Source organism: Primulina eburnea, chromosome 10, assembly GCF_022965805.1.
Source record: "Primulina eburnea isolate SZY01 chromosome 10, ASM2296580v1, whole genome shotgun sequence".
NCBI lineage: Eukaryota > Viridiplantae > Streptophyta > Magnoliopsida > Lamiales > Gesneriaceae > Primulina > Primulina eburnea.
Window position 1 is genome coordinate 7,263,206 of NC_133110.1, and position 20,502 is coordinate 7,283,707.

The 20,502-nt window shown below is 32.7% G+C and overlaps 2 protein-coding genes across 4 annotated transcripts; one reads left to right on the forward strand and one right to left on the reverse strand.

The window, feature by feature from the left end:
- Window positions 1–8,813: 8,813 nt before the first annotated feature.
- Window positions 8,814–10,449, forward strand: LOC140803820 (homeobox-leucine zipper protein HOX15-like). Its single transcript, XM_073159691.1, has 3 exons — window positions 8,814–9,387; window positions 9,775–9,854; window positions 10,039–10,449. Exons 1-3 carry the CDS (start codon window positions 9,022–9,024, stop codon window positions 10,313–10,315), a joined length of 723 nt encoding a protein of 240 aa, XP_073015792.1. The 5' UTR covers window positions 8,814–9,021; the 3' UTR covers window positions 10,316–10,449.
- Window positions 10,450–13,796: 3,347 nt separating this feature from the next.
- On the reverse strand, window positions 13,797–20,022 carry LOC140802991 (nucleotide-sugar uncharacterized transporter 2-like). Of its 3 annotated transcripts, none has more exons than XM_073158657.1 (7): window positions 19,669–20,022; window positions 17,540–17,691; window positions 17,244–17,452; window positions 17,070–17,131; window positions 15,331–15,412; window positions 15,063–15,233; window positions 13,797–14,253 (listed from the first exon to the last, which is right to left on the reverse strand). In XM_073158657.1, the coding sequence occupies exons 1-7, from the start codon at window positions 19,739–19,741 to the stop codon at window positions 13,965–13,967; spliced, it is 1,038 nt and encodes a 345-aa protein (XP_073014758.1). In that variant the 5' UTR covers window positions 19,742–20,022; the 3' UTR covers window positions 13,797–13,964. The 3 variants fall into 3 exon arrangements, with proteins under 3 accessions (XP_073014758.1, XP_073014757.1, XP_073014756.1); XM_073158656.1 differs by having other exon boundaries at window positions 15,331–15,497; window positions 17,070–17,163; window positions 17,540–17,687; window positions 19,669–20,019; XM_073158655.1 differs by having other exon boundaries at window positions 15,331–15,497; window positions 17,070–17,163; window positions 19,669–20,019.
- Between the last annotated feature and the right edge of the window lie 480 nt (window positions 20,023–20,502).

A 20,502-nucleotide genomic window follows, 5' to 3' on the forward strand; every position in this document is an offset into this window, starting at 1 on the left:
TCATCTAAACATCAATCCACCAGCTAGAATCTGTAAAATCTTCACATAATACATGCTGGAATTTCGAACAAAAGCATACGATATCCGAAAATCAATCCGATAGTAAATATAACAAGCTCAAGATATCAAGAACACATATTCTAACTCAAATCTGAATTTCCCCAACAAGTATATTTCGAAACATGCTGAAAATATAAGAAACTTACGTCCTTTCGTAGCCCTTGTCAAGAGGAACACGAATCTCTACTCGGATTTCAAATCGGATGGCAAATTGTTGCACAATCTAAATTCTAATATGCGAAAGCTTGAAGGAACTAAAGGGATTTCTCGGTGCTATCATGTACTGAAATGAAGAGGAATCGAACAATACATATATATATCTTGCATGTCATGTAACACATGGTTCATCCTTTGCACACCACGCAACACCGCGGGTGCGGTACAGCAGGAGCGCGGGTGCGTTGTGCTCTCGGCAGCACAATTATTTTCCAAAGGCATGACCGCGGGTGCGGTCATGTTAACACCGCAGGTGCGGTGTGGCCTCGCCCCAAAATCAAATGTTCTATCTTTACACCGCAGGTGCGGTGATGTTAGTACCGCAGGTGCGGTATTGTCTCGGCCTTGCTTCCATAAATTCTCATTTTATGACATGCATTCTCATATCTGTGAATCTCACATTAATGACAATCGATAATTCTCGAGCCTTACAGTATCAGAGCTGGTCACCGGCATGGAACACCGAGAAATAAGTGCTATGCGGGGCAAAGTGCTACGTGCATGGGAGCCACCTCTTGAACCTGCGGGGCAAAGTGATACATGACGGGAGCCACCTCTTGAACCTGTAGGAGCCACCTCTAGATTCTCGGTGCTGGTGGATCGAGTGGTCAGGCGCGACGGGGACGTCGCGTTCTGAAGGAGGGGTGATTGTGATACCCTTGTCCCACATCGAAAAAAATCAAGATTTAAAATGAGTTTATAAAGGGCTACAATGGACTTTTATAGCAACTTGGGTTAATCATTTTCGTAAAGCGATGACGGATACGAAGTAGTTGCTATAGGGGCCCATTGTGCAGTCACGCAGGCACGGGCCCGGGCTCGGGGCGTGACAGTAGGTCTTTTGTGAGACGGTCTCACGAATTTTTATCTGTGAGATGGGTAAACCCTACCGATATTCACAATAAAAGTAATATTCTTAGCATAAAAAGTAATACTTCTACCGATATTCACAATAAAAAGTAATACTCTTAGCATAAAAAACAATAATTTTTCATGGATTACTCAAATAAGATATCTGTCTCACAAAATACGACCCGTGAGACCGTCTCACACAAGTTTTTGCCTGCAAGGATCATCTTCGTGCTACTAAAACATACTGTTTTTCTTTATATCAGTACCATTTAGTTATTTGATTGATTGTGTTGTCTGATGAAACGAGGATTCTTAAAATCTAGAAGTGTAAAGTGATCACTAAGAATTCCAAAACATGCAGTGTGTAAGTCCTGATTGGAGTGAGCTTTTGCAATAAGTTCGTAAAGCCAAAGTCTTTTAGTGGAAGAAGATGTGACGTAGTAATTTTATCTCCGAACATCCATAAAAATCTTGTGTCTTTACTTTCCGCAAGCACTTACATTTCAAACATTTTCTTGTTAACAAGTGAGCCAACCGATTGAAGCTATCATTAGAAATTTTGAACCGTTTTCCGTACTTTTCAGGTGATTCACATTTATAACCGTTCGAGAAAATTTCAACCGCCTAAAACGTTTGAAAACAAATTTTAAAATGAACGATTTTTAAAAAGAGTTTATTCACCCTCTCCCCCCTCTAGTTCGAAAACAGCAAGGTCATCATTTAAATTCTTTTTATAATTTAACTCATAATTTCATATGTTATAGAAAATGAGTCATGAACACTATATTTACTTTTTTCTTGCTACAAATTAGACTAGTTAACCTAACATGCGAAAACTTTCTAAAAAAAGAATAAACTCAAGATTTTCAATAACAAGATCCTTTTTAATTTACCCTAAATAATAGGATACGAGGTTCATAAAAACTTTGATCATGATGCTTGTCTAAGTTCATGGATAACTGACGATTTTGGTCAAATTATAATATAGTTGGATTGGAATGTGAATCGATCTTATATAGATTAATATTTACTTACTAGAATTTTAACTACTTAATTTAAGTTTGTTATTTAAGTTTGGATAAAAAAAAGCTGGAGGATTTAATTATTAATCTAAATTAATTATTAAATAGGAAAATTTTCAATTAAAGATGACAATGTTCAATAATCATGGAAAATTTAAATTCAAATAAAAGGCGATAAGACACATAACGATATTAAACTCTACTATGTTGACATGTGTTAAAATCCATTTTATTATTAAATTATTGCACAATCACTCTGAAAGTCTCAATTTATTTATCAAACGATTACTCGAGTTAATAAATCTATTTAAATATAAGATGTCGATTATTCATAATTGAATTTATTTAGATCTAGATGCATTCAATAATTGTGAAATTTCAGTTTTCATCCAAAATCGCACGTAGAAATCAAATATACTCCTAATCAATTTTACTTTGTGTTGATTGACATATTTGTTGATATGTTTAACCATTTCCGATTCGTGATTACTGATTAATAAATCAAACAAATAAATAGGTCATCAAACTATTAACAAGAAATATTAAAACGATGCCAATCAATAATTAAAATCAAGAAAAATAATTTATTGAAAACAAACCAAATATCAAGCAAACTATCCTCTATTGTGGTATCAAGCTAAAAAAATTTATTTCATAAAGTTAAAAACAAATAAAAAACACAATGTTTGAATTCATAAAAATAAACTTCAGGAAGGATAAGAGATCTCTGTGTAGTTGATGTGATTCCCCATTTGAAATTGTCTTCTTTTAGCCTCCTTCTTCTTCCAAGATATATTGTGAACAATATTCATTTGATCGATGTAGATATAAATTAAATTTCAAAATTAACTTGTGGTCATTTTTTATTGTGAAAATATTTGCACACAAATATATTAACTATTTTGATAAATAAAATTTTGTTTTAAAATATAAATGCCTTTTTTATATAAGATATTGTGGTTAATTAATTTTTTTATTTTTAAAGTTATAATATAAATATATATATATATATATATATATATATATATATATATATATATATATATATATATATATATATATATATAAAGCCGTCGGTTCTTCTAGATTTTTCTTCGTTAGCTACATAATTATCACTTCCATATTCATTTGACATTATCATTAATTAAGGAACATAGAAAAAGAGACTACATGTTCCTACCACAAAACAATAAAACCACAAAATTATTACGAATTAGGTAAAAACTTGTGTGAGACGGTCTCACGGATCGTATTTTGTAAGACAGATATCTTATTTGGATCATTCATAAAAAAAATATATTAATTTTTATGCTAAGAGTATTACTTTTTATTGTGAATATCGGTATGGTTGACTCGTCTCACAGATAAAGATTCATGAAACCGTCTCACATATAAGATTAGTGAAACCGTCTCACAAGAGACTTACTCTACGAATTATAGAGTAAGTACAAAATTTTACTTTTTAAATAACTGCTTTGTATATGTGTATGTGTTGGTCTTTTATATATACATACAAAGATATAATATATATACACACACATGTATGTGCTTGTTTGTGTTGGGTTGTGGCCAATTCAATTCGTTCATTAAATTGGGCTCAATCTCTATTTGATTATATTACTTATTCAGATTCTTTACAAAAACTCATAAATTCAACTAATCTCACGAGACACTTAAATTCAACTAATCTCACGAGACACTCCGAGAATCTATAAATTTATAATATTATTGCGTTCTCAAGCTTATAGCCGGCCTGGGTCTCACCCAAAGCATTTATTACTCGACCACATTTCGAGAAATAAAGGGCCATTGTTGATATATTTGAGATCAGAGCTCGAGCTCGAGCCCAAAATCTTACACAGAGTCCGACCAATTCTCATATGTCCCACAAGATGGGAAAAAACCGAGCAACCGATCTTAGAGCATGTTCATTCGAGCCTAACTCAATCAAGTAACTATGGTGGTGAATACACAGTCATGCTAATACAAAATACCTTGTTGAAACTACTATAAAAGAAAAACTCTAACAATATCACGATACATTTAAATGTTATAATATTCTAAAGATTATGTAATATGAGAACAAATATCACCACAAATCTAGTATTTCGAGGGCTTGTCTCGCTGAAAGTTTTTCTAAAGTGATATAAATCTTTCTAACTCTATAAATACCAGGTATTTATTATTGTTTATATACATATACGCATTGTTATTACTAGCACTACTTTTATCTTGTACTCTTAAGAATTTTACCAGTACTGCTTAAGCATCGAAAGAGCTACGTCGGAAGACACTTCCGACGCTCACTAATTTTTGTTCATCCGTGCAGATCCATATCATCTTTCTACTTGGTCCCAACCTACACATAACGGGCATCGAACCGCAACCAGGCAAACATAGCCCGTGCCTAGACTTACTATGTGCCAGCTTCCATAACCCAACTATGTGATCACCATCACGGATATAACCTCGTGTACCCCACAACTAGACTTGTCCATGGGCCGCGTTTGACCCGAATCAGAATCAGTCGGTGTTCAAAGACAGGTTAACCAAGTCAACAGTTTTGACCTAAAATCCTAACCATAACCAGGCCGATTGTGGTTTTTAATTTTAAAAATTGTCGGGTGGCGGGGTAGGACGGGTTGAACATGTTGGTCTACCGTTATTATTATTATTATTATTATTATTATTATTATTATTACTATTAAAACTGAACGGGCATGATTTTGTGGCCATTGATGATCAAAGGTCACGATCGAGTGACCGTTGTGAAACGATCGACCCTCTAGTTCAACTTACCATGTCAAACTGATGGGTTGAACATTGATTTTTTTCCTATGAATTCCCTCACCTCTTACATTTATTCACCACTAATTCTCTTTCAATTCTCAATATCTCATTCTCAACTATCTCACTCTCAAGTTTTATTTCTACATTCTCAAAATATCAAGTGTCGATTATAGTCAATTGCTCATTTATGTTCCTAATTACTTCAATTTTATTTTTAAACAAATGGTTGGATCAAGTAGTAAGGGTAAGGAAAAGATTATCAATCTCGAGGATGATTGCGATTTTCCTTCATTCAGTATCGACAATTTTTATCTTGATTTTTCTGATGTGGAGCAACATCAAGAATAAGAGGCCCAACAAACACATAATCCAAGTCAAGAAAGTATCAGCAATCGAACGGCGTTTCTTCTCGAGCAGTGTCAGTGCGTCGCCACACATATAATGTAACGTCCGAAAAATCAGTCTAACATAAACCACATGCATGAAAACGATTTAAATTGCTTACTCGCTTTGCTTAATTGATTTTAAATGCTTACGTGATGCATATTATATGATTAAATGTATGCTTGTATGATTAAATGACATGATTTCATGATGATTGAAGATTTTATTCGATAATAGACTAGGGAAAGGAGATCGGGACAACCAAAAAAAATAAATATTTTCAAGACTTCTTAATATGATTAAAATGATGCTCGTTAATTGATCAGTTCAAAGCTGATCAGTTTCAACTTTCTGAGCACATAGGTAAATTCATTATGAACAAAATAACAAGTTTTGTTAACATCAAAATCAAGATCGAGAACATAAAAATTTTATATATATGTGTCACAAATATACACATATATATAGACACATATATATAATTAAATAATCATTATATAATCACTTAATTGATTATTAATTAATTAATTATACTTAGATTTTTCTAGAATATTTCATGAAAATTTTATAATTATTAACTACTAATTTATTATTTAATTAAAACATTCTAAATTCATTAAATAAATAATTGTGAACTCATTATAGCCCTGATCGATGATCAGACAACGTCGATGTCTCGAAGATACATATATCATTCATTTAATTAAAAAAAATTCAAAGATCAAAATTTTCCAATGATCAATATTTGAAAGCTGATAGTTTTGTGATGTTTTTCAATAAAACATGTATTTTCACTCTCATCACTTAATTCAGTTAAGCTAACTTTCACAACTTCTAAAATAGAATCTACTCATAAGCTCCTTTATAAGCAATATATTTGATCTTCATCATACTATAGTTGTGGGGACCCGGACGCTAATCATTTTCTTAATCATCATTGGGACAATTTAATCCATTATAGTAAATAGGATCTATTTTTTTTTTAAATGCAGAATGTAATGGGATTCAATCTAATATACATATCAGTATTAAAGTACAAGTCTTGTACTATATATACAATCATTCAACTAAGGTTTAACAATTAAATGTCAAGTGTCCAACCCTATCTCTAATCCAAGTCTGTAGTCTCCACTCTAATCACGATCCATCTTCATCTCCTCGACCCTGAACATGTCCCACCTGTTGTCATGCACACATACAAACACGACAACAGCCGGATAACTCCGGTGAGAATAAAATCTCAGTATAAACCAATGAAACATGCCATCATTTAAACAATGTAAAAGCATGTAACAAATATCAGTAATATATGTCAAATCTGAAAGCATAATCAATATAAAAATGTCAATCAGACTCGTGAGTCCATGTCTCAGACTAGACTCAATCCTAGTCTAAGGATCCCGATTTCCAGATGTTGGTATTCCTATATCGAACATCAGTAATAGAAGAAAATCCAATTCTATCTACTTCGATATAACCAAACATCCGGTGTCTTGAACTAATTAACTAATATCCAATTCTATCTATTCCTATATCCGTCACAGACTGTGGCACTATCCAATTAAACTATCTTGTGACAACGTGCAATGTGTCAGTGACGATTCCATCACTATCGGCACTGATGTCACAAGATCACTCACTGATGTCACAAGATCACTCGACTAATACATGCTTTCTATACATTCATAGAACAAACATATCAAATCAAAACAATGAACATAATAATAATAAGTATGTGATTTAGGGAAACTCAAGTATATCATAATCGAGTTGATCTCCCAATACCACATTGACTTATACCTTTCTGTCGTTGCAGTTCTGACGACAGTTCCTGTCTGGAATTCAAAGTCTGTCAATACACGATCTGACAATGACAATATCAAATAATCCCATATCAATATACTGTTCAAATCAATACCAATCTGATCACTCTGGATTTAACTCAAAATCAACGGCATAACGGAACAGTCTGAATATACCCGTCAATATTACATCAACATATATCAATTACAATCTATAACCCATATCTAATACAATCTGTAATCAATCCATAATCCAAATCTGTCCAATATCAATCGATATATTCTGAAAAATCATAACAATTCCATAATCAATCTGTTTCTCAGTCTGAATTCGATTCTACGATGTCTAACATATCAAGAACATCATATATGAAGTGTATTCGATTCCAACAATATCATAATTCCAAGACATATCAAAACTTAACAAAACTTACGTCCAGTTGTAGCCTACGTTGATAGGAACACAGTACTGAAGTCGGATTCAAATTCTGACGGGCGGATCTTTCACAAAAGACGTAAGGATTTTTCACACTTTTCCCGAAGCTTTTCTCAATTTCTTACGAATGAATATGAGGAATTGCATATGCGCGAGACCATATGTCTCGGCGCGTCATCTGCACAGCACCTCGCGCATATGTGCGCCCCTGCTTGGCGCATATGCGAGAGGTTCTCTGGAATTGCACTTGGTTCATCGCACAACTCGCGCATATGCACGCCCTCACCTCTCGCATATGCGCGAGGTCTTCTGCCCGTTTTGCGCATGAGCGCGCATCACGTCGCGCATGTGCGCGAAAGGCACTGTCCTCGCACATACATCTTCTCATGCTGAGTCAATTCGTGTCCCGATTAATCCCCTCGTAATCAAATCAAATCATAAATCAATAATTACAGATTGCCAGGATAAAAATTATCGGGCATTACCATAATTGTCAAATTCAACTGCTTGAATTCGACTATCTCAACGATAACAAAGAATTCAATATTTTTAGGACTCTCAATAGTTCATGGATATTGTTCCAAACTTCATGTGATTCAGAACAATTTTTGTTCTTATTCGGACTTGCACTAATCAACATCATTCTTTTCATAATTTTTTTGATCAAGAATGTCAGAACTCAAGACTGATTATACTCATTTCCTTATGATCCAATAGTTAACACTGATAATGTCTGCAATAACTATAGCGTACAGTATAGTCCCTTCAATTTATATATCCCGATCAAATTTTCAACTATTTGTAATTGAGAGTTGTCAATGAACTCATGAAGTCCTGGAAGGTAATTTGTCAATATTTTTGTTACAAAATTATCCTCATTAATGTTCAAAAGTCCACGTACGAAGACCCAAGCCTTAAAACAAAAAAAATATATATTAAAATTTAAATAAATTTTATTTAAAAATTTAAAAATTACAAAATCATATTAAGCGTGACGACCTTATTGATTTCAATCATGAAAATTCAAGATATCTTACCCTGAAATGTAGAAACCAAATATTCGAAATACATAAAATAAAAAATCATTTTAAATAAAACAAACACAAAAAATATTCAATGCAATAAAATAAATTAAAAAATATTTATTATATAGAAAATACATATTCCAAATACAAAATGCGTATTCTAGCATACTAGCTAACAATTTGCATGAATACTAATTCCAACTTGGTTTCCTCCTAAGAGTCATAATCCCAACGCATGCATGCCATTATTGTTGCCCTCTTTTCTTTGGCATTAATAATTACTCTACATAATCAATCCATAATTACAATTAAATTTTACTTATAGCCTTAACTATCTCAATAAAGCAGTACCAAAATTAATCTCCTATTGATATATACCTTCCGGTTCTCATCGAAAAAATCCCTGCCCTTGATTCTTTCTTGATCAATCTTCCATGGAGGAAACGGATGTGTCTTCCAACGTGAAGCTGGGGCTCGATTTGGGACTCAGTTTAACAAAATACGAGCCGGCTAAAATGGATAATTCGAAGAAAAATAAGAGGGTATTTTCTCTTGATCTTTCAATCCCAGTCCATCGAAATACTGATCTTGGTGATCGTCATGCTGGGTACTCGAACTCGAGTTGCATCGGATTCATGCAAGAAGATAAAAAACAAACGAAAAAGAATGGTATTTTCGAAGCTTGCAAGGATGATGATATGAACTATTCCAAGAATTGTAGCAGGAAAAAACTGAGGCTCAGTAAAGATCAAATTACTTTGCTTGAAGATAGTTTCGGACAACATTCTACTCTCACTTTGGTAAATATATTACTAGTCACTTCAATTATTCATGAGTAAAGATGTAGAAAAATATAATTTTTAAACCTCTTTTTGTGATAAATTGTGACCGAAGGTTTATTCAAAAAAAATTCATAGTATTCTGACCATTTTTCAATCGAGGCTGCATATTTCTTAACATTGAAAATTCCCTTTTTATTTTAGTTGGAGCATGTGTTTGTTACAATTGGTTCTCGAACCTGAGATCTTGTCTAAGACTTGAAACTTGTGTCATTTAAACTATGAGTCATCGGACACTCGAAGATTGATTTTCTTGACATGTCAAGATGATAATCAGAGAGTTTTAATGTTTAATTTCAACAGAATAATAAATATTTCCGAACAGTTATAAATAATATTTGGTGACAGGCTCAGAAACAAGCACTTGCAGAAAAGTTAAACCTAAAACCTAGGCAGGTAGAAGTTTGGTTTCAAAACCGAAGAGCAAGGTAATAATTTCTTCTTCTTTTCTTTGGAATATCCATTAATATTTAATGCATAATTTAATCTTCTTCATTTTAATATGGGATTGTAATAAAATCTTGAACTATTTATCAAACAGATAATATATTTTTACTATATATATATATATATATATATATATATATATATATATATATCTTTCAAATGCAGGACCAAACTAAAGCAAACTGAGATAGATTGTGAAGTCTTGAAGAAGAAATTCGAAAGATTAAGCGAGGAGAATAGGCGTTTGCATAACCAGTTGTTAGAATTGCGCTCTCCACCGCCCACATCGGCAGCGGCAACAGCTCCATCACTACAGCAGCTATTCTATCAAATGCCGAAAGAGTCAGCTATTTACAGAACGTGTTCCTCGTGCGAGAAAATTCTGAAGAGTCGCGGTGGAAAGAAGACGAAGGCGGCGGCCATAGACGCCCCACAGAAATGATCAATGAAGATTAAGCAAAATAATGACTTAAACGGCCTAAACAGCTAGGGCTTGCAGCCTGAGAACCGGAAGGGAGAACTAACAAGAATTAAAGTAACTGAAATTTGGATTATTGTATATTAATGATTGTTTTTTTTTTTTAAATTCAGAAACAGAAAATACTTGAGGAGGTCATTTTCTTAAAAAAAAGTTGACCGAGGTTAAAAAATAAAATACCCCAAAATCGACATTTCGTCCCAAATTTGAGACATTTGTATCAGATGAGTTACACGTTATCCGCGTGAATATTAACAACACTTAGTACTGCTTTTTAATAAATATCAAATCTTTAATATGAATTCGATTTCCAAATTCATAATAATTTTATTTTTTGAGCTTCAACTTCAATCAAAATTAAATTGGGTTTCAAACAATAGTAGTATAGTACCATCAATAAGTGATTTCAGCAATATTTGTGCATAATAATTTAAGATAATAGGTATATCAATTTTTTTTTTAAAAAAAAAAAAAACTATCTTCTGATAGTAGATGTACAATTATATTCTTTACTTGATAAAGAAAAACTATAAAATTGAGACCTGGTTTGGTACAAAAGATTAGATTTAAGAAAAAGCATTGTATCATTCCATATTTGACTCAAATTTTACAATAATTTGAGTTTAAAAAATATTTATATTATGCTTATCTTTCAATTTATCATCTCAACTTTCATCGTCTCGAAACTTCAAATTACATATCATCATGTACTTATATGCATAAATAATTGGCTTCAATTATTATCCACAATTATCACATCCAAATAAAACCCCATTCACTAATTCTAGATGATTTAAAACCTCTAGAAAAAATATTTTTCAGGATATATAAAATATATACTATATATATTTTTTAATCTATAACTAACATATCCTAATAATTTTTTTATAACTTTTATCTATACTTTTGAAGTCTAAAATGATCATATCACAAAAAACATAAAATTATTACAAAAAGTCATTTTTAAACATTTTGAATTTTATTATAATCTCTAGTTATTTACACTCAATTTATTTAACGTAAAAAAAATTCATATATGTACACACATGCATGTCATTGGACACTAATATATATAAATTATTTTTTCTCTAGGCATTAATGAGTTTCATTGTAAAACTTAATTGCAGAAGTTAGATATTTCACCAAACATCAAATTTAATTTTAAAAAAATTCTCATCAAAAGGGATTTACATGGCCAAGAAAATCTTCTTGAGGTACTATAGATGTGATGCGATATAATATTATTAATGAATGATTTAATTTATTTATTACTCAAAAATTCATAAAGATCAATATTTGAATTTTTTGCAAAAATGGCGAAGCATAACAATTAAAATACAAAATTAGACGCAAAGAAACTAAATAGTTTTGAAGTAATTGATTTATGTAGTATAAAATGGAAACAAAATGTCATTTTAATTCTTCTTCTTTTTTTTATGACATAAAAAACCGTAGCTACTATCTTCTGGTATGTATGCACTAGGTAAATTTTTAAGCTAACGCAGTAGCTTACATATCACAGTAACCAAGTAAACATCACCGAATAAGACATGTGCAACATACTCATCCCAGAACATGTTAGTAGGGAGACCGCGTTGAGTTGCACTTGTATGACAACATTATAGAACAAATTTTAGTGTATAAATAAATCATTAAAATCCAACTAATCAACACAAATAAATATATTAGAACTTTAATCAACTGAAAAAATTTGTGCTCCACAAAATTATATATCTACTTTCCATAGTCCACTAACCATAACCAAAACTAAATATGATTATTGCTATTATTTGTATCATTATTTACACCTTATACTCTAATTGAAATTAGCACAACTAAAATGAACAAAGAATGCAAGCATGTAGACTACTCTATCAATGTTAATTATTAATAAAGTGTCTATACTATAGGATTATTCTCAATTAATGGCAAATGAGTGAATAGTACCCCCTACCTTAATAACTCACGAGTATTATATTATTTTTAAAATTTAAAAAAACTTCGATATAAAAATTAGCATCTCAGAAGTCAAACAACGCGAGATGACGTAAGGATCGATATTGAATCGGATCGACTCATCCTTTGATACAAATTATATCAAACCATGTGATACTCCGTGTATTTTCATTATAATATTGAACTTCGTTTTAGGTAAAATCTTGTAGTATCGATTCCATTTAATGGACATTTCGCAAGTCAGTGTACTACAAAGCATAATGTCAAGAAATTAGGGACAAGTGGACAACCATAAAGTACATAATTTCGAAATGTTTTTGTATTGCATTTTTATTTTTTATTTTTCAAATAGATTTTCTTTGTCATATGAATTTATTTATTCAATGATTTACTACATGGGGATAATTTTGAAACCCATTTTTCATTGTTTTCCCACAAAAAAATTTGTCCAAAATATTGGTGTACTTACATATATGTATAGAGAGAGCCGTCAAAATGGACCGCCAGAGCTAGGCAACCGACTATTTGGGCAGGGGCAAAAACTTGTGTGAGACGGTCTCACGGATCGTATTCGTGAGACGGATCTCTTATTTGGGTCATTCATGAAAAAGTATTACTTTTTATGCTAAGAGTATTACTTTTTATTGTGAATATGGGTAGGGTTGACCCGGCTCACAGATTAAGATCCGTGAGACGGTCTCACATGAGACTCACTCTTGGGCAGGTCGGAAAATTGTGAACCCAACCCGCCTTTTGGACGAGAGAAAACAAGAAATTTTTAACTCATTCCATCTATTTGATATCTATCACTACAAGAAAAACACGGTGATCCCTTGCTTTGGCTTTTATATACATCGTGGAAGCGGCAACGTGAATAAGGATTTTCATTATAAGAATTGTGTGTAAATTTATCCGGAAAGAACTCAAAAGAGGAGGAAAAATTCTTAAAATTTAGAAAATTACCTCTAATAAGAAAATGGAGGACACCCTTGTAGTCGGCGGCCGATGATCGCCGATGGTGTTTGAGGAGTTGAAATCGCAAGTTTTCTATGTTTTGAAAGATGATTGGAGCGAGAGGAACACCAGTGGAGAGTTTAAAATAATTTAGGTTTTATTAGAAACCACTTTTCATATTTCAGTCTCAAATTAGATACCGACACAATATCTCGATCTCAAGTTAGAGACCTAATAAAAATCTGATCTCCAATTTAAAGACTGATACAATATTTCGGTCTCAAATTAGAGACCTTAATAAAATTTCGGTAGGTACAAAAATAATTTTAAATTATAAATGTGACGAAAATAAATTTAACGACCGAGATTACTGTCGGTCTCCAATGCGATTACAAATCTCCAGTTTCTTTTGTAGTGTATTTTGACGGCTTTACATACACAATTCTCTCTAAAATCAAAACAATGAATAAAATTAAAACTTCTCCAAAGAAGCCAAAAAAAAATAAAAAATACAGACAATATTTACACAGACCAGTTTGAAAATAGTATAAATATTACATAGATCGAATTTAAAAGCCTTGTGTATATAATAATGTTAATCCAAACAAAAACACGATACAGTAATTAGAAACCGGACGAAAAAGGTATAATTAAACCGGCAGGGTTAGTTAAAAGCTTTCGACAATTTCTTATGCAAGTTCCATCACACATGCTCCTCTCCACCTTCTCCATGGTGGTTCTCACCATTTTCTTTTCCAATCTTCGATTTTGATATTGGTAATGCCGATGATTGCCTCGAAGAAATTTTGGTTGCCGGTTGGTGCCGTGAATTCAAGTTGAGGTACGTGTAGAAAGACATGCCGACGAGTGCCGTGGCGGCTCCAAGAATGCTCGTTGATCCAGGATTTGAACCGAAAAGATGAAACCCTCCAAGAAGTATGACACATGTTTTGAACTGTCCAAGAACGACGTGGGTCGTAGCAGAAGTTGCCCTGATCAAGGAGAAAGAGCAAAAACAAAAAATCAATAAATCTCAGATCGAAGACATTTTAAAATCAACACGAAACCCGAACCCGTGTGGTCATTGGTCATAAACCCAAGTGAAAGACTGTGTCTGTTCATAGGTTGCTTTACAATTTCTGGTCCAGACAACTAGAACAAAAAGACAGCCCATGAGAAGCTAGGAAATAATCCTTAACAACTGCTTCTTCACCTTACCTGTCTAAAGCTCCACAGAGGATTCCTATTAATCTGGTCTTGTAATTTGCAATTTTTTATTTTTAGTTCTAATGACGGTAAATTTTCATTTTTAATCCTTAAACTTTCTTTTTTCCACTTTTCGTACTATTACAGTGAATTTTTATTTTTAGTCATACTAACTATTATAATGTATTCATCTTGGTCATTTAACCTGTATGATTTTCATTCGTTACAGAACCAAAAAAAATGCAAGTTATAGGACTAAAAATCCAAATTCATTGTTAAGAAAACCAAAACTGAAAAAAACGCAAATTCCAAGATCAATAATATAATTTTTCTTTTATAAATTAGTACAACTCTTTCCACGTGAGTGGGCAAGAAAATAATCAAGAACTTCAATCAACTGTATGATAACCAAATCACGAGAACTTATTGGTCATCTACTTCAGAATTAAACAAATCTGTTGAGGACAAAAAATAAAACTGTTTGGCCACAGCAGATGTTGTAGAAGTAAATATAGCATCAACGTTATAAAGCTGCAAAGAAATGGTCTACAAGAATAGAAGCGACAACCCATTTGTAAAAGCAGAGAACACATACCCGAGTGCTAGAGCACCAGACCATTGAAGCAAGAAGCCAAGAAAGGCTGAAGCACCAATGGCAGCAGAGTTATGAAGGCTCCAATCAAATGACAGGACACCAGGAGGGTCCAGTGATGGCATTAACATCAGCAAGAAAAACAAAGTAATCGGTGTTGTCTTCCACATTAGCCTGTCACAAGGACATAAGCATGCAAGCATGAACATTCAATCAGTGACATTTTCTGAACGTATCAACAGTTTTACTCAAAAATCCTATAATAACTTACGCTAGGGCATTCCAGTTTTCTTGTTGTTGAAGATTAGACCACAATATTTTATTAACTGCACTTGGCACAATCCAAGCTAGTGCTATGCAAGCACCGAAGAAATGAAACTGAATATCAGTTACTGTAGCCACAGAAACACCAACTGATACGACAGAAAGAGCAAACACCTAGAGACATTGTAATAAGCATCAAACATATCAAAACCAACGTAATGCCCCAATTTTTCTTATTTAAGCAGCAATTACAAATTTCATATGCATAAATATACATGAATAACATGTATATAAACAGGATGATGACAAATATTGGTGATGGCTGATAAATAAAATCTCTACAATCTTATCTACAATTTTTGAACTTTGACATAGGCTTTAAGGAGTTGAAGGATGAGGCTCATTATGAAATATAAAAGGCGGCGTACACAGAAGGGAGAAGGAGAAAAGCAAAAAAGTAGAGAAGATTACGGAGTAGAACGGGAGGGAGGAACAGAGGACCACAGAGAAGACGAGGGCAGAGACGTGAGGGAGGGAGAATGGCAGAAGAGGAGGCAGAGACGTAGAGAACAGAAGTGAACAAAAGGGAGCATAAGTGAAGGGAGGAAGCTAGAGAAGGAAGAGAACAGAAGACTACAGTGAAGACAATAATAGAAAGAAAGAACACGGAGGAAAACCACTACACATACCAAAAATCACTGAGAATGCCTCTTATTCCTTTTTTATTGTGTTTTCTTCTATAAATTTAAATGTGAGTTTTCACTTTTGCTTTGAATTTATGGAATAAATTTCTTTAGACTAAGACCACAATAAGGCCAAACAATATTTTGTTTGATATTTGGCTTACTTTTAATATGTTTTTTTTTTAGTTTTAATTATTGATTGACATTGGTTTAATATTTCTTGTCAATACCCTGATCAACTATTTACATGTTTGTTGATTAATCATTAATCGGAAGATGATTGGTTAAATATAGCAACAAAGACGTCATCAGCACATGGTTAAACTGACTAGAAATAGTATTCAGTTTCAGTGTGCGGTTTTAGGTGAAAACTGAAATTCCACAAATATTTAATGCATTTAGATCTAATTAAATTCAATTAGAAATGATTGGGCTGTTAGATTTAAATACGTTTATTAACTCGAGGAATTGTTTAATAATTAAATTGAGGATTTTACCGTCATTGTCAAGAATTAAATAATTAATTGAATTTTAACACGTGTCAACATAGTAGAGTTTGGTATCGTTATGTGTCTTAGTTCTTTATTTGAAGTTGAATCTCTCCTCGATCTTTGAATCCGTCATTTTAAGTTGCAATTATTTTATTTAATAGTTTATATTAATAATTTATATATAATCTTTTTATTTATTTTATCTAGCTTAAGTTAACTTATAAAAATTCTAATAACTAAATATTAGTCTCTGTGGGATCGATACTTAGACTCATCATCCATTTACTATAACTTGACTTAGTCCGCTTACTAGATTTATTCCCAATTGAAATCGTCGGTCAATAGCTTAATTAATTTGAGAACAACCGAACAAACAACCAACCCAGTGGTAGAGCCGTTAGTTTATCACAATATAAATTTTGGATTCAAGTCATATCAGTGGTTGAAATTTAAAATACTAATAATAATGTTGGTCGCTTAAAAGTTTTGCATTTCAATTTATATGATAAACAAATACCAGATCAAAAAAGATCTAAGAAATATTAATAAGATCAACTACCAGAGAGTTTTACCTTCCGTGCTGAGATTCTTTTCCCGAATAGCACGAACTCTGCTAAAACAATAGCTGGTGTTACTGCAATTTTAGCCATCTGATAAAATCCAACACTGGAAAATACATCTACTGTATTATTCAAGAAGTAAAGATGACACGAGGAAAAAAAACCAAAAGTTACGTTACGCCTCACCTATTATATTTTAAGCTAACATTGGCAAGACCGGTAGAGAGCGACATAACAATACCGAGAGAAAACAATGAAAAATATTTTGTTGACTTCGGCGGAGAAGATAACGAGAGTATGGACAGAGCTTTTAAAAGAGCCATTATCACCCAACTAAAGAAATAATGAATAAAAGTCAAGAAAATAGGATAATTAAATCCAACTTTTATGATAACCTGAAAAACAAAAAGCAATAGTCAGAATCTTTATTATTATTTGATTTGCATGTGGCATGAAGTATGTGTGGGGGATATATGGCTTACCAATTTATTCATTAAGATTATACTGACAGAAACCAAGAAATTAAACGTAAGTGCAATGGTGGGCCCCAATAAAGATTGTTGCGGTCGCTTCGCCCCAGTAAGTGACCGCAATTTACTAAACATGGAAGCCCGTAACTCCTCCAGGGCTCTACCTAACAGAATTGGAGAAGCATCAGTGCTATGCATCTTAAAACATGGTAACTAATCTTTATAAATTTAAATTTTAAAAAAGAAACACCTTGGCGGTTGTAAAACAATCAAGATTTGGGACACAAAATTGAAACATATGATTTATAGATAGAAGCAATGCCTCAACAAATTGTTAGCTGTTGAGTCATAACAACTACTCAAACCAAATTAAACCTAATTTCCAGGTCTTGAGATTCCATATTTTAAGATTTGGCAGTGGAGGAAGCAAAGAATTGTAGGATATGTCCGTCATGATATGGTATCTCAAAACACACAAGAATAAAAGAGAGACAAAATTGAACAGCATGCATGCTCATGCTCTAACCTTTCATAGAAAGGTGAAAATAACAAATGATGACTGATTTTACAAAAACAAATTGATATTGACTGCAAGGATAGAGTAGAAAAAATAACACATAACAAAACTAAGAAAACAGATACTACAGATTACAGAAAGCTTTTAAAAACCATAGAGATGCATCAAATTAACAATCCAAATCTGGAATATCCCACTCTTGCCCAAGTGAAATAAATTTGAGCACGATCTATAACATCACATAAACCAAAGTGGAAAATCAGAATACAAAATGAAAACGGAGTCAATTTGTTTCTATCATGCCCTTCGCAGGATTAATAAGCTATGTTGCAAACCAGCTACCCCTGGGCAAAATTTTCAGTTGCATTAGATTTCAGTACTTATTATAGCCTCTTAGCATAAGAATTCGAAGCGAAAGATAGATCAAAGCTTTTTATATTTAGATGATAGGTGAAAGAAGGAAGATTGGAATATGCAAACAACTGAAACAAGCGTAGATGTCTCAAAGTGAATGGGACTGCCAAGTGTAAAGGTGTCCACGAGACAACATGAACAGGGCTAAAACTGGTACTTGTAAACCATTCTGAGACTTTGTAGATCCAGGTTGGATCTATGCAAAATCTTAACGCTTTAGTTTTGATTTTCCTCTGATTTAAAGTTCAATGTTGTCTCTCAAAGTCTCTCAGGATGATTATCAGCATTTAGATGTGTAATGCCGGTGCTTCAACTCTACTTTTATATGCCAATTTCATCTTTGGATATGGTGCTTTCAGCGTCATGCATGGAAAAATGTATGGCCCCTTATTTTGGTTACCCGAATCATTTCAAGAGCCAAAACACAATCGAAGATCCTCAGAATCATCACCTTCCTAAAAACACCATCAAGATAAGCACTAGCCACTAAACTAAAATGACATGTTAAACACCAGTTTGGTTAAATCCACTGCCAAATTTCAGTTCGCTGCCAACTTTTTAGTCAGAAATTCCATCATACAAAATATTTTAGCATCCACGACTGTCTTTACTCCCTTGAGTAATTTTTGTATTGAAAATTGATACTTTTCCAAATCAAAACAAATAAACGGAGAAAAAAAATCGAATCTTGCTAAATTTTAACCCCTCTCAAGCAATTAAATATTCATTATTGTTAACAATTCAGAATGGTAAATACAATTCAAGGCTTCAAACGGAAAACCATATGCTTGGAACTATGTCAATCCTACATTCCAAAATCAGTCATCTCAAGCATTCACGAAATAGATAAAACAAATTCCAAGCCAAGTAGTCACGTAAACAGAAGGAAAAGAAAACGCATACTTTAAGCAAGGTAAAAATTTCAAAACTACTTCTATACTGGATCAAAAAAATTTCACCAGTGTGTTACTTTTACTAAAATTTTCAATGAAAACATGAGTTGATTAGTTAATACCCTTTTTCCCATCGTCAACACATCGTTTCAACTAAATGGTGGAATTTGCGATTTCTTAAAGAAAACACACTTCAAATATATATCGCAAAATAAATGTGCTCACGTTTTAATCAGAATATCAAATTCAGAGGGAAAAAAAACAGAGGCAGCCCAAATCAAAAGGAAAAAATGAAAAAGAAAGTGAAAGTAATTGACCTCTTTCTCCAGCATCGCTATCCTTTCTCTTAAGAATTTTCCTTATATCTTTTCTAACGAAAAAACCCAACATTTTTTTCTGCTGAAACTGCTACTTTCTGTATCACAATTCCAGCATTCCCCTTACCAAATATATATGGGTAAGCACTGGATTAAAGAAGATAATATGCATTAATTGGATACATATCCGCAAGCCCAGCTCTTTATCGGATATACATGATAATATGATTATAAAATACAAAAAAAAAGAAAACTTTGTGCGATACGCAGATTTAGAGAGAGTGCGAGTGCGTGTGAGAGAGAGCGTCCGAGGATCTTGCGGCGAGATTGAGTGTGTTAAGGTAGGTTAAGGGCCTGTTTGGGTGGTGTTGACAAATGCCATAATTCGTTATCAACTATATTACTAATTTTTTTCAAAAAAAAAAATTGACCTTATTAAATTAAACTTACTTAAAATACAAAGTTAATAGAATTTTTTTTAAATAATTTATAAAAATGAATATTTATTTATTTATTTTTTTTTTTTATATAAGATTGAAATATACGTCAGGAGTCACGTACCGACAGAATCATGAGCCATAATATTAAAAGTAGCGAACGAGGAAGCGAGTGATGGGATTGGAAGCTACGAACAAGTGTACATGTGTTGCTTTCTTTGTCTTATTTATTTTTAGTCCCCTACATAGATTTGAAAAATCTATACGGCACGTGCAACCTCCGTGTACATCCAATATATAGACGTTAATTGTTCATATAAATATTTATCTTATCAAAATTATATATATTTAATTCTCAATTAATAATTCATCCTTTGAAGCTCGAGTTTATTTGAAT

Coding starts and splice junctions, on each gene's coding strand:
- LOC140803820 (XM_073159691.1), top strand. CDS start 9,022: ATGGAGGAAACGGATGTGTCTTCCAACGTGAAGCTGGGGCTCGATTTG. Junction 9,388..9,774: donor AACATTCTACTCTCACTTTG/GTAAATATATTA, acceptor ATTTGGTGACAG/GCTCAGAAACAAGCACTTGC. Junction 9,855..10,038: donor TTTCAAAACCGAAGAGCAAG/GTAATAATTTCT, acceptor TTTCAAATGCAG/GACCAAACTAAAGCAAACTG.
- LOC140802991 (XM_073158655.1), bottom strand. CDS start 19,741: ATGTTGGGTTTTTTCGTTAGAAAAGATATAAGGAAAATTCTTAAGAGA. Junction 17,453..17,539: donor TAATCTTAATGAATAAATTG/GTAAGCCATATA, acceptor TTTGTTTTTCAG/GTTATCATAAAAGTTGGATT. Junction 15,498..17,069: donor AAAGAATCTCAGCACGGAAG/GTAAAACTCTCT, acceptor CAATGTCTCTAG/GTGTTTGCTCTTTCTGTCGT.